Raw genomic sequence first — 15,349 nt, 5'->3', positions numbered from 1 at the left:
GTTGCAGAGGGAGTTGTTTAGTCCCTGCGTCCTTAGCTTAGTGATGAGCTTTGTGGGCACTATGGTGTTGAACGCTGAGCTATAGTCAATGAACAGCATTCTCACATTGGAGTGGGTCTAGTGTTTCGGGGATGATGATTTTGATGTGAGCCACCCACTGAGTGGAAAATCAAATACCTAAAGGAATGCAGGTGTAGCGGAAATGATTTAAAATCACACTGTGATTGCTAGCTCTGCCTGAAATGCATAAGCCAAATAGTTCCCCCTTGGACCAGGGGATTTCTCTTTAGTCTACTGGTTGACTTAATTTTGGTTCTCGAGCTACCAGGTACGAATCCCACCTGTTAGTCTGTCATCTATATTCTCCTGGCTCCCATCTTCATGACATTTTAAACTGTCATAAATATGTTTGCAAGAATTACACAAGACAAGCCAAAGCTAAAGAAACAATGTTTTATTGAAGTAAAATACTTATGCAAAAAAAAATTATTCCAACTCATGTTACATGGAGGTCCAGTTTGACTGGCCATGACTAGTTTCACAGGCACCTATGGAGACGGGTCAGAGTCAGACAGTACGAGTTGATTTCAGAGGAGAGCGAGAGAACCAAAAGAGCTCAAACAAACACCACATCAGAGTGATACATAGCATGCACATGGCACATTTACATATGATCATCACCTCCAGGACATTTATGGCACTTGGTGTCAAAGGAAGGCCAAGAAGATCATTAGGGACCTCAGCCACACAAGCCACGGTCTGTTCACTCTGCTACCATCTAGCAGACAGAGAAGGTACAGGTGCATCAGAGCCAGGACCGAGACAATGAGAAACAGCTTCTATCACAAGGCCATCAGACTGTTGAACAGCCATTACTAGCCGTCTACCTGCCAGGTACTCTGCATGGTGAGACTAATGAACCATGTACAGAGAGACATTGAACTCTGGTCAATTCATATACTGTTGTTTACTCACTATGTATATACTGTATTCTCGACATAGCTCATCCTAATATACCTAATACTGTACATACCATTTTATTTTCAAAATTATAAACTGTCTATACACACCACGTATTAACATTTATATTCTGGATTCTGACACTGCTCACTATCTACTTTGGATTGTTAATTGGACTCGTTCTGACATTTTTTTATACTTTTTTCATTATTTGTGTATTAGTATTGTATTTGCTAGACATTCTACTGCACTGTTGGAGCTAGTAACATCAGCATTTCACATCTCTGTACACGACCAATACGTTTTTATTTGATTATCATCATTATCGACTCCTTTCATCAATCATCATCTCGGTAGCTTCCATTTGGCATGTTAACACAGTAGGACAACAGATCTAATGGTCTCTAGAGACACACACAGTATGACATGGGGCCTAGCAGAGGACAGGGTGGGAAGGAAATTGAGTAACAGAGGATGGTTACATGAATGAAGTCTCCAACCTTCCAGAGCTTAGAGAGATATCACACGGAACGCCAAAGCAGAGCTGCATTACAATGCAACGTTGAAACAAATGTGACATGGATTCAGCTACAATTAATCAGACAATGAAGACTAGTGCTTGGTTTAATATGGTATTTAAAAGGATATGGACATTGGACACAATATAATTTCAGATAAAAAATGTTCACCTCATACACTTGTCAATTCTCTCCCCGTGAACTGTAACAAAGCGTACCTCCTAATTGTGAGGGCTTAGTGCAGTCTGAACATAGTTGGCAAAATGTGAAGAGTATGGCAACATCAAAAATATGACTGAATATTTGAACTGAAACCAACAGTGTAAGGTAAAAACATTAAGCACATGGTCAAAAAATAAATACTGAAATAAAATGCGGATGTACAGGTAGATAATGTAAGGAAGCACCTTAATAAGGACATGGCAATTTTGAATGCCTAGCATTAGCATAGCCTAGCATTACAGTCTAGACTCACAGAAGGCTATAAAAACAAGAGTTAAGAGCGCAACATAAAATAACAAAAGCAACAGATAAATATTAAAAGGGTAAGCAAACGTCCCTGAACCCTTAAAGTCAATGTACTGTAACTTGTGTGACACATGAACCTGACTTCATTATCCAGCGCTAGCAGATGCTAACCGCCATTTCCGCTTCACAGATAAAGCCTTTTCACATAGGAAACAGCTCAGTCCATGACTCAATACAAGACAAGCACTTAATTCGTTTTGCCCCATTATTGTGCACATGCATTACATGGCCAAGAATATGTGGACACCTGCTCGTCGAACATCTCATTCCAAAATCATGGGAATTAATATGGAGTTGGTCCCCCCTTTGCAGCTATAACAACCTCCACTCTTCTGGGAAGGCTTTACATTAGATGATGGAACATTGCTGAGGAGACTTGCTTCCCTTCAGCCACAAGAGCATTATTGAGGTTGGGTACAGATGTTGGGCGATTTGGCCCGGCTCGCAGTCGGCGTTCCAATTCAGTCCAAAGGTGTTTGATGTCAGGGCTCTGTGCAGGCATCATGTAGAATATGCTGTAGCGTTGGGATTTCCCTTCACTGGAACTAGGGGGCCTAGCCCGAACCATGAAAAACAGCCCCAGACCATTATTCCTCCACCAAACTTTACAGTTGGCACTATGCATTCGGGCAGGTAGCGTTCTCCTGGCGTCCGTCAGACTGCTAGCTGGAAACCCATTTCATGAAGCTCCCAACAAACAGTGATTGTGCTGACGTTGCTTCCAGAGGCAGTTTGGAACTGAGTAGTGAGCGTTGCAACCGTGGACAGATGATTTTTACGCGCTGTGCGCTTGGTGGTCCCATTCTGTGAGCTTGTGTGGCCTACCACTTCGCGGATTTCCACAATAACAGCACTTACAGTTGACCGGGGCAGCTCTAGCAGGGCAGAAAAATGTCCTTACTAACTTGTTGGAAAGGTAACATCCTATGACGGTGCCCGGCGATTCACTGAGCTCTCAGTAGTATGGGCCTTTCTAACACCAATGTTTATCTATGGAGATTGCATGGCTGTGTGCTCGATTTTATACACTTGTCAGCAATGGGTGTTGTTGAAATAGCCGAATCAACTAATTTGAAGGGGTGTCCACATACTTATGGCCGTGTTGTTGAAATAGCCGAATCAACTAATTTGAAGGGGTGTCCACATACTTATGGCCATGTAGTGTATATTGTACTTTGACTTGTTGTATTCATCCTATTCAGTGCTTTAATTGTTGGTACTCTACTGTATTAACTACGTCATTCTTTACTGAGGTAAAAATTAAGTATGTGTTTGGTAAAATGTAACTGTTCTCATACCCACTGTCAAAACCTGTTGCTTAGTGCTCTCCTGTTGGGCTTGGGAAACTAACAGAGATTTAGACAACCTCCTGACATTCAGAGAACGTTCAGAGAACTCCCTTTAGTACAGTAGCATGTTCACTCATCATGAGCAGTACCTTACCCACTAGGCACAGACATCAGTTCAACATCTAGTTTTGAGTTACATTTGGTTGAGTTGTCAACTAATGTGAATTCCACACAAAATCTCACCAGGACATTGGATTTAGAATAAAAGTTGGGTGAAGAATCCACTCAGTTTTCCACATTAATTCAACATCACGTGGAAACAACATTGATTTAACCAGTTCTTGCCAACGTGGGTACCCACTTTGCTCAACGTTGAGAATTCTAGAAATCGTCAGGGAGGTACTCAGGTCCAGACTCATTGAAATAAACTAACGTTTGTGGGCATGGCATAGCGTTTGGCTGGAGCAAAGGGTTTGGGTAGCCAGGCAAGAAAATCTCCATAGACCTGCGACATTTGCATGCTATCTTGAACATGCACACCTTTTATGATTACATAAGACATTTGTTGTTACAGTAACCTCAATGTGGCCAGGGATGTGATACTCATTTTAAAGTTGATAAAATAGTGTTACATTAGTTTGTAAGAGCCTTAACTTTAAGCTATTTGCTGTATTACAAAATAAATAGAATTGTTTGGTTGACAATGCACATTTAAAGGAAATAACTGCTGCTTGTATAGTTCCGTCGGAGCCACTGGCTTAAATCTATTCTCTAACTTCTATTTTCTGTTGACATGGAGACCTGAATCACACAATTAATTTGTTAACTAATCGACAAGTTAATAGGATATTTACTGTATTGCAAAAATATTTAATTGTGCTTGGTTGTCAACGCAACCAAAAATAGACATATGAAGGAGATGTGTCCTCAGATAGTGGCACGGATGAAACTATCTGGCTTTAATTCCAGTTTGTCTACAAATGTATACTTACAATTTGAATTAATAGGGCTAAATCAGATGAAACATTAAGTGCACTTTAAATACAGTTTGATTTAATTTAGTCATTGTTTAACTTACATTTTTGGTTGAGATGGAGACATGAATCCAACTTTATATTTTACTAACTTGTAGATTCCATTTGAAATCAACCAAAGCTTGAATCGTGTGTTGAATTGAAACAATAGCAGTTGATGACTTTAGAAATGCTATATAGGCCTAAATATCATCATTGATGATATATGGTCATATTTCATTTGCTCTGTTAAACCTACCCTTGACTTTGATAACGGTGAATATATCAACAATCATTCTCACAATAGCACATTAGTAACAGTTGATGACAAATATCAAAGTTTAGCAGGGCTTGGTAAAAAAAAATCCTTAAGTGCGTCAATCTAATTAACAAACAAAAAAAATCCATCAGTTTCTGTTTTTTTGCATCTCTATCCGCCTATGTCGACCTCCTGCCACTGCAGTAGAAAATGGCAGAGCTACGGTGCTGTTTGTCAGACCAGGATACATCTAAAAAAAAAATCTGTCTTCTTACAAAAACGTCTGAACGGTTTGGCTTACTAACGAATATTACAACTCTATGGAAAGATGAAACTAAAAAACCACACTGGTCTGAATGTAACCCAGTACCAGTTTTATAAAATGAACGGAAGGTTGGAGGTAGTTTTGTGCCAACAATAATAGGGGTTAAATGTGTGTTCAAAAAACAAAAATATTTCCTGAGCTTTCTTATATCTCCTATAAATAGGACAGACACATCAAAACCTTATTCCTTATGTCTGTTTTCCCACGTATGAATGCGTTACTCAATGCGCTATAGTGGTGAAGGCCAAAATCAAGTCGGGATACCTACAGGGGTCCTAAAATTCCAAATCAAATAGTCAAATGATGGATCATTTAGCTAACTTAAAACAATTACATATGTTAGCTTAGTAGAACCCCCCCTACAGTTGTTTTCTTATAGTGGATATTACGTTGTTTCAAAGGTATAAATTCAACATATTTAGAAAATTGGTTATGAAATATTCCTGTGGTTGAAATTACAACAGTTGACTACTTTTTTCAAATCCAATGTATTTTCCACGTCACAATACGTTGACTTAACCAGTTTGTGCCAAGTGGGTACAGAGTCTAGTGGTTATGGTGACACATGCGTGCACACACAAAAAACGTCAGTGCATTGCAAAAAGAAAGTGTCAGAGGTGTTTCATGGATGCAGAGACAGACAGAAGCCCTCCCTCTCAGTGTGTAAGCTTGGCTCAGGAGCACATTGTAAAGAGAAATCATACTCATCTTACTTTCAGTCCTATTCTAGTTTCATGGTGGAACTGTTATTGTTGTTGTAACTTTACACCGGTAAAAAAAACATTGTAAAATAAACAAAAGTAGCATAACTTTACACTGTACAGTACGGTATAGACTGGAATGTAGGCAAGTTAATTTGAATCACATACGATAACATGATTTGATAATGAGAGACGAGGATGGTAGGAGGAGTTTGAGAGTCTCTTCCAATTTTCCTCGGAGTGCTGAGCTTTACATTGAGATGGTTTGAACTCTCGGTGACCCCTCCCCTTTGAACCTTCTTCCTCAGTCTGATAGAGTCTCTGGTAAGGAGGGTTCAGAGGGTGATACCATAGTCCCATAGTCTGTCAGGGAGCTCAGTCCCTCAGTCCTATTATAGTCCCACATTTACAAGGAGAATCCCACTGAGTTACACGATGAAGAGGAACACATGAGGTACAGCAGAGGGAGGGAGAGAGAGACGCAGCATGGTCTCAACCTACTAGACAGCTTTGTTAGATTTGATAAAATAATGGTAATTATATAGAGTACCATAAACTAATCAAAGGAACCTTGAATGGGAAGGAATTAACCATAAAAAATATTTGGAGGATGAAAACAAACCGGTTTGGTCATAAGTGCATCGCTTAATTAAACTCAAGTGCTCCGTGACAAACGTGTCATGGTAGAGGAAACTCCAGGCCATTCTCGGCTATCCACGTCTTACGAAAAAGGTCATTTCTTACAACTGTATTACAATGCAGTTTTTTTTTTGTCAATTCACTTCTCTAGCTCATAATATGGTTGGGAACTAACATGCTTTCTACCTAAACTCAGATTCATTGGAAGACACACTTCGGACGCGAGTGTCACAAATTATACACTTGTTTGCACTTACATATGCAGTGTTTAGTCATATCTATTTGGTTTATATCAAGTGTCTCTAGATTGAACCCTAGAATGTACATAATGTATCACCTCATACCAAAAGTTCACCTTAGTCTTCAATTTCCTTTAAGCCTACAGTTCACACAACATTCCTAATTTGATTGCCTAGAATTACATGAAGTAAATAAAAATAAAATATAAATATAAAAATAGTTGTGGACGTACACTTTTCATTCATCCCCCATTCAGAAACACTTAGCAGTCCGAGCACGGTCAACACTTTTTAAAAGAGAAAGAAAAGCTGACAACACTATCAACAGATGTGGGGGGGGGGTGGGGGGGGGGGGGGGGGGGGGTGACCACAGCAGTGTTAGGCTTACCTGTTGTTGCCTCCTATGATGGGTTCTGAATAATGATTACATTTAAATGACATGGACTTTATGGCTATATACTGAAAATATACATTCCAATATTTATATAGAACTATCTTAAAGATACAAATGTGCAAAATTTGTAAACAAATGAGATCCTTGGTGTAATTGGTTGGAGGGAGCTCAGTCACAGCCTGGTGGGCTCCTCGTCACTGTCGCTGCAGTTCCCACAACAGTCCTGACGGGGTGATACAGAACAGATTTATCAGGAGGCCCAATAAGAAGTTAATGAGGAAAACATTGGAGCATAGATAGACAGGACACCAATATGTATGCTTCAGGAGCATGATGCACTACAGTACCCATACTGCTCGGTGTGAGATCTTACATGGTGGGTTATGTAGTACATAACAAATGCTAAAATAGGTGTATTCTGGTTTATAAAAAAATCCCAGTCGTCAATAAGAATACATACACTTACAGCCAAAAACATGGAAAGTCAATGACAAACAATACTGAGGCTTTCTGTTTAATAAGGTTGAGGAGCTCACCTGTCTCCCAAAGAGCCTCTGCAGCAGCCCTTGTTTAGGTGGTGGCGAGGGCTGTCCTCTCCAGTCCAGGTCCGGGGGAACTGTCCCGTCTGTGTGAAACACATTGAGCTCCTGAAAGCACTCAGACTCGATCATCTGGAAACAGAAGAAACAACATTGATCGCAACGTCAAACCTAAAATCGTTTGATAAAGGGGCATATCAGGGTAAAGGGGACTTTGAGATGCGTACCAAATGGCACCCTATCAAAAGTAGTGGACTACATAGGGAATATGGTGCTGTTTGGGGCAGAACCCAAGTGTTTTTTTGCCAGGCCACTGACCAGCACATTAATATGATAAAGGTGAAGGACATCTTGATAGGACAGGGAAGTGAAAGCATTTAAAAATAGAGCTGATTTGCCCAGTGTCTTTGTCTGACATAGCTGATAGGAAAATAATTAAATAATTAAAAGTGTTTTAAAACAGGCTGATGACAAATCAAACCACGGCAGTCATTTTTCCTTTTGGTGCATGCGTGTGTGTGACCTCTGACCTCCATCTGCCAGGGGATGGACACGCTGCCTGTGGACACTTTACAGTAGAAGGAATCATCTTTGGGCTCCAACTCCACCCCCTTGACCGTGGAGAACTGCTCGATGTCCAGTACGTCCTTACAGTAAATGGCCTGGGGCTGGGGAAGCAAACAACATTGTATGTCTACTGTATGCACTGTACATTTATGTGCTCTGACAATGCCTTCTTAATTACTCTTGAGGGTATTAATGTCACATGGTATATACAGTAGGTATCATAAGTATGAATCTCCACTGAATTAATTTTTTGTTGTTGTCAATCTACACAAAATACTCTGTATACTCTGGAAGATTTTTTTTAAAGACTAATGAAAAACACAACACTAATATACAAAAGTATGTGGACACCGCTTCAATTTAGCGGATTTGGCTATTTCAGCCACACCCATTGCTGACAGATGTATAAAATCGAGCACAAGCCACGCAATCTCCTTAGACATACATTGGCAGTAGAATGGCCTTACTGAAGAGCTCAGTGACTTTCAATGTGACACAGTCACCTTTCCAACAAGTCAGTTTATCAAATTTCTGCCCTGCAAGAGCTGCCCCGGTCAACTGTAAGTGCTGTTATTGTGAAGTGGAAATGTCTAGGAGCAACAACAGCTCAGCCGCGAAGTGGTAGGCCACACAAGCTCACAGAAAGAGACCGCTGAAGTACGTAAAAATCATCTGTCCTCAGTTACAACACTCACTACCGAGTTCCAAACCGCCTCTGGAAGCAACTTCAGCACAATAACTGTTTGTCAGGAGATTCATAAAATGGGTTTCCATAGCCGAGCAGCTGCACACAAGCCTAAGATCACCATGCGCATTGCCAAGTGTTGGCTGGAGTGGTGTAAAGCTCGCCGCCACTGGACTCTGGAGAAGTTGAAAATGCGTTCTCTGGAGTGATGCCAGGAGAACGCTACCTGCCAGAATGCATAGTTTGGTGGAGGAGGAATAATGGTTTGGGGCTGTTTTTCATGGTTCGGGCTATGCCCCTTAGTTCCAATGAAGGGAAATCTTAACCCTACAGCATACAATGACATTCTAGACGATTCTATGCTTCCAACTTGGCAAGGCCCTTTCCTGTTTCAGCATGACAATGCAAGGTCCATACAGAATGGTTTGTCAAGAATGTGTGAAAGAACTTGACATACCTAGCCGCGTCCTCAGAGCAGGTGCAGACCAGCTGGCTGGTGTGTTTATACGGACATATTCAATCAATCCCTTTCCCAGTCTGCTGTCCCCACATGCTTCAAGACGGCCACCGCTGTTCCTGCTACCAAGAAAGCAAAGGTAACTGAACTAAATATCGCCCTGTAGCACTCACTTCAGTCATCATGAAGTGCTTTGAGAGACTAGTCAAGGATCATATCACATCCACCCGACCTGTCACCCTAGACCCACTTAAATTTGCTTACCACCCCAATAGGTCCACAGACGATGCAATCCCACTGCACACTGCCCTATCCCATCTGGACAAGAGGAATACCCTATGTAAGAATGCTGTTCATTGACTACAGCTCAGCATTCAACACCATAGTACCCTCCAAGCTCATCATTAAGCTTGAGACCCTGGGTCTCGATCCTGTCCTGTGCAACTGGGTCCTGGACTTCCTGACGGGCCGCCCCCAGGTGGTGAAGGTAGGAAACAACATCTCCACTCCGCTGATCCTCAACATTGGGGCCCCACAAGGGTGCGTTCTCAGCCCCCTCCTGTACTCCCTGTTCACCCATGACTGCGTGGCCATGCATACCTCCAACACAATCAACAAGTTTGCAGACGACACAACAGTGGTAGGTTTTATTACCAACAACGACGAGACGGCCTACAGGGAGGAGGTGAGGGCCCTCGGAGTGTGGTGTCAGGAAAATAACCTCTCACTCAATGTCAGCAAAACAAGAGATGATCGTGGACTTCAGGAAACAGCAAAGGGCGCACCCCCCTATCCACATCGACACGACAGCAGTAGAGAAGGTGGAAAGTTATGAACACTGAGGAACTTATCACAGACAAACTGAAATGGTCCACGCACACAGACAGTGTGGTGAAGAAGGCTCAACAGCGCCTCTTCAACCTCAGGAGGCTGAAAAAAATGTGGCTAGTCACCAAAAACCCTCACTCACTTTTACAGATGCACAATTGAGAGCATCCTGTCGGGCTGTATCACCACCTGGTACGGCAACGCCCACAACCGCAAGACTCTCCAGAGAGTGGTGTGCACAACGCATCACCAGGGGCAAGCTACCTGCCCTCCAGGACACCGACAACACCCAATGTCACAGGAAGGCAAAAAAGATCCAAGGACAATAACCACCCGAGCCACTGCCTGTTCACCCCACTTCCATCCAGAAGGCGAGGTCAGTACAGGTGCATCAAAGCTGGGAAAGAGATAGAAGCGGTTTTTCAATCTCAAGGCCACCAGTTTGTTTAAACAGACACCACCAGCACAGAGAGGCAGCTGCCTACCTACAGACTTGACATCATTGGCCACTTTAATAAACGGAACACTAATCACTTCAATGCCACTTTAAAAATGTTTACATATCTTGCATTACTCATCTCATATGTATATAATGTATCCTTCACTATCTATTCTTTACCATCTATTGCATCTTAGCTGCTCTGTCACTGCTCATCCATATATTTTATACTTATATATTCTTATCCCATTCCTTTACCAGATTGTATGTATTAGGTTTTGTTGTGGAATTGTTAAATACTGCTGCACTGTCAGATCTAGAAGCATAAGCATTTCGCTACACTCACAATGACATCTGCTAACCATGTGTATTTGACCAATACAAATTGATTTGACTAGCCTGCACAGAGCCCTGATCTCAACCCCATCGAACACCTTTGGGATGAATTGGAACGCCGGATGCGAGCCAGGCCTAATAGCCCAACCTCACTAATGCTCTTGTGGCTGAATGGAAGCAAATCCCCACAGCAGTGTTCCAACATCTAGTGGAAAGCCTTCCCAGAAGAGTGGAGGCTGTTTTGGCAGCAAAGGGGGGACCAACTCTATATTAATGCCCAAGATTTTGGAATGAGATGTTCGACGAGCAGGTGTCCACATACTTTTGGTCATGTACAGTGATTAGATAAGTATTCACCCCCCTGAGTAACATGCTAGAAACAGTGATTACAGCTGTGAGTAGTCTTGGGTAAGTCTAAGAGCTTTGCACACCTGCAATATATCAATTATTTTTCAAGCTCTGTCAAGGTGTTAGGGGTCATGGCTAGACAGCTATTTTCAAGCAGATTTAAGTCAAAACTAACTTAGCCACTCAGGAACATTCAGAGTCTTATTGGTAAATAACTTCAGTGCAGAGTTGGTCTTGTGTTGTAGGTTATTCTCCCACTGAAATGTGAATTTCTCTCCCAGTGTCTGGAATAAAGCTGTTTTTAAAAAAAACTTTATTTAACCAGGCAAGACTGTTAAGAACAAATTCTTATTTACAATGACGGCCTACCAAAAGGCAAAAGGTCTCCTGTGGGGACGGGGGCTGGGATTAAAAATATTAAATACAGATATAGGACAAAAACACATCACGACTACATAAAGAGAGACCTAAGACGACAACATAGCATGGCAGCAACACATGAAAACATAGCATGTTAGCAACACATGACAACAACAACACGGCAGCAGCACAACACGGTAGCAGCACAAAACATGGTACAAACATTGGGTACAGACAACAGCACAAAGGGAAAGAACGTAGAGACAACAATACATCACGCGAAGCAGCCACAACGGTCAGTAAGAGTGTCCATGATTGAGTCTTCGAATGAAAAGATGTAGATGAAAGCGGTCCAGTTTGAGTGTTTTTTGCAGCTCATTCCAGTCGTTAGCTGCAGCGAACTGAAAAGAAGAGTGGCCCAGGGATGCGTGTACTTTGGGGACCTTTAACAGAACGTGACTGGCAGAACGGGTGTTGTATGTGGAGGATGAGGGCTGCAGTAGATATCTCAGATTGGGGGGAGTGAGGCCTAATATGTTTTTTATAAATACGCATCAACCAGTGGGTCTTGCGACAGGTATACAGAGATGACCAGTTTACAGAGTAGTATAGAAGCATTGGTGGCAAATCTGATGGCCGAATAGTAAAGAACATCTAGCCGCTCGAGAGCACCCTTACCTGCCGATCTATATATTACGTCTCCATAATCTAGCATGGGTAAGATGGTCATCTGAATCAGGGTTAGTTTGGCCGCTGGGTTGAAAGAGGAGCGATTACGATAGAGGAAACCAAACCTAGTTTTAAGCTTTGATATGTGCTGAGAAAAGGACAGTATACCGTCTAGCCATAGTCCCAAGTACCTGTATGAGGTGAAAAACAGCTTCTATCTCAAGGCCATCAGACTGTTAAACAGCCACCACTAACATTGAGTGGCTGCTGCCAACACACTGACTCAACTCCAGCCACTTTAATAATGGGAATTGATGGGAAATTATGTAAAATATATCACTAGCCACTTTAACTATGCCACTGTTTACATACTCATCTCATATGTATATTTATATACTGTACTCTATATCATATACTGCATCTTTATGTAATACATGTATCACTAGCCACTTTAACTATGCCACTGTTTACATACTCATCTCATATGTATATACTGCACTCAATACCATCTACTGTATCTTGGCTATGTCGCTCTGTACCATCACTCATTCATATATCTTTATGTACATATTCTTTATCCCCTTACACTTGTGTCTTTAAGGTAGTAGTTTTGGAATTGTTAGCTAGATTACTTGTTGGTTATTACTGCATTGTCGGAACTAGAAGCACAAGCATTTCGCTACACTCGCATTAACATCTGCTAACCATGTGTATGTGACAAATAACATTTGATTTGATTTGACCTCAAGCTCTAAACCCTCAGAGGTAGTAATCTCACCAGTGGGGAGAAGGGTATTCTTCTGACCAAACCACATGACCTTTGTTTTGGAGGTGTTAAGGGCAGAGAAAGCTTGTTGGACACTAAGAAAGCTTTGTTTTAGAGCGTTTAACACAAAATCCGGGGAGGGGCCAGCTTTATTAAGACTATCCTCTGCATATAAATGGATGAGATAACAACATAGCTCAAGCAGTAGGAAGCTAACTAATACAGGTTTCCCACTAGGATTTTATTTTTACCCCGAAACATTCCCCAGTCTTTGCCGACGACAAGCATACCCATATCATGATGCAGCCACCGTCATGCTTGAAAATAAGGAGGCAGTGATGTGTTGTGTTGGATTTGCCCCTAACATAAGGCTTTGTATTTAGGCCTTGTTTTTTTGCAGTATTACTTTCTGGGGACCCCATTTCTTGCGACCCCACCGCACCCAAAATCTAATGACACAACCTTAAAATCTGTAAATTTTAAATTTTTATATCAACAAGCTTAAATTCAGATCATTTTGATCTCTCATCAAAATGAAAATAATCAAATAAATACATTTACTCAATAAAATTGCATGTTTTAAATTAGCTTTCTCAAAAACGTTTGTATATATTCCCATACAAATCTGTTGTTTTCTTAATATACTTTTGTAGTTGAAATTTTGCTGACCCCAAAGCAGTTCTTCTGTCGCAAACCCAGACTTTGAATAACACTGCTTTGGAGAGACTGATGGCGTCGACGGAGATGGCAGCATCGTGACTAGCTCTTAGGAGACTTTGCAGTATTTTGTTTTCTTATGTACTATTTTTTACGTTATTAGCTCAGGAAATGTGTCATATTACATACATGAAGGGTGCTTTTTGAGATTTGCTGTATGATCGATGAGAAACTCTATATTGCAAATGTACGGTCCCTTACTAGACGTCCGCGAATGTTTGTAAAATTTGCCGACTGCGGCAGGTCGTGCACCGGGGCCAGATCTTCCGGGAAGTCATCGAACGAAGTCTCTCGGACCTTCGGTTTCCGTTTTATACTTTTTAAAAATGTTGGTCATTTTTCCGCCAGATGGCGAATGGAATCTTATTGCAAATGTACAAAACATCACCAATCACGACATGGCTATTTCTCCTAATCGGAAAAGACCTCGAAGACAAAACTTGGTGAGCATAGTTTTGGACTAATGGGCTGTTAGCCCCGAAAATATGACGTCGAGGACTCAACACTTTTTGAGTTAAGGTCATTTTGCTGGGATTAAAGGTCAAATGAAAATAGAGCGCTAATTTGACTGCTTCACATCAAAGTACATGAACCAACGGTGTCAGGAAAAAAAGAAGCAGCCATTTATCTATCGTAATTTAAGAGAAATCGTACAATGTACAATTGGTGATGCTAAAAAAAGTGTTTTCCCCCCCAAAAAAAGTTAGATCCAGTTTGGCGTGTTCAGACGAATCTGTTAAGGTGGGTTTCGGAGCTCTGCGAGATTTCTGTGATTTTCTGAAATCACACACACTCATTCAACCCTCTGTAAATCAGTCAGTTAACATAGACTTAAAACTCAAAATTCTGTAAGAGCCTACCTCAAGGAGGATATGTGTTCACTTTCTGTCATGTTGTGTCTTGTTTCTGTCCTTTCCCTTCACCCTGTCTCCCTCTGCTGGTCGTTATTAGGTTACCTTTTCTCCCCCTCTTTCCCCCAGCTGTTCCTTGTCTCCTCCTAACTACCTCGTCACCCCTTTTCCCACCTGTTCCCTTTTTCCCTCTGATTAGTCCTCTATATCTCTCTCTGTTTTTGTTTCTGTCTTTGTCGGATTCTTGTTTGTGTTATTCATGCCTGAACCAGACTATCGTCATGTTTGCTGCAACCTTGTCCTGTCCTGTCGGAATCTGCCGGTCCATCTGAGCCTACGTTTGTTTTGTTATTAAAGAAGCTCTGTTTACGTTAATTCGCTTTTGGGTCCTCATTCACGCACCTGACAGAAGAATCTGACCAAGAATGGACCCAGCGACTTCGGATCCTCTCCACTCAGCCGTCGAGATCCAGGGAGCGATGCTAGGCAGACACGAGCAGGAATTGTCTGCTGCTCGACATGCCGTTGAGACCCTGGCCACCCAAGTCTCCAACCTCACAGAACAGGTTCACCATCTCCGCCTCGATCCACCGGCCACTTCCAGGGCTTTCGAATCTCCGGAGCCCAGAATCAATAACCCGCCGTGTTACTCTGGGGAGCCCACTGAATGCCGCTCGTTCCTCACCCAGTGTGATATTGTGTTTTCTCTCCAGCCCAACACTTACTCCAGGAGCACTGCTCGTATCGCCTACGTCATATCTCTCCTTACTGGACGGGCTCGTGAGTGGGGCACGGCAATCTGGGAGGCAAGGGCTGAGTGTACTAACCAGTATCAGGACTTTAAGGAGGAGATGATACGGGTTTTTGATCGATCTGTTTTTGGGGAGGAGGCTTCCAGGGTCCTGTCTTCCCTATGTCAAGG

The 15,349-nt window shown here is 42.0% G+C and overlaps 1 protein-coding gene across 1 annotated transcript in view; it reads right to left on the bottom strand.

Moving 5' to 3' along the window:
- Positions 1-439: 439 nt before the first annotated feature.
- Positions 440-15,349, bottom strand: part of LOC110537519 (G protein-coupled receptor kinase 6) — a 68,890-nt gene continuing 53,980 nt past the window's right edge. The window contains exons 14-16 of the mRNA XM_021623623.3: positions 7,935-8,072; positions 7,402-7,536; positions 440-7,088 (exon numbers count right to left, since the gene is read on the bottom strand). Coding sequence (XP_021479298.2) covers positions 7,038-7,088; positions 7,402-7,536; positions 7,935-8,072 — 324 coding nt within the window. The 3' untranslated portion in view covers positions 440-7,037. The remainder of the gene's footprint in view (positions 7,089-7,401; positions 7,537-7,934; positions 8,073-15,349) is intronic.

Source organism: Oncorhynchus mykiss, chromosome 12 (assembly GCF_057628025.1).
Source record: "Oncorhynchus mykiss isolate SJ-2025 chromosome 12, ASM5762802v1, whole genome shotgun sequence".
NCBI classification, from domain to species: domain Eukaryota; kingdom Metazoa; phylum Chordata; class Actinopteri; order Salmoniformes; family Salmonidae; genus Oncorhynchus; species Oncorhynchus mykiss.
Note: the sequence above shows the minus strand (reverse complement) of the source record. Positions and strands in the feature narration are given on the sequence as shown.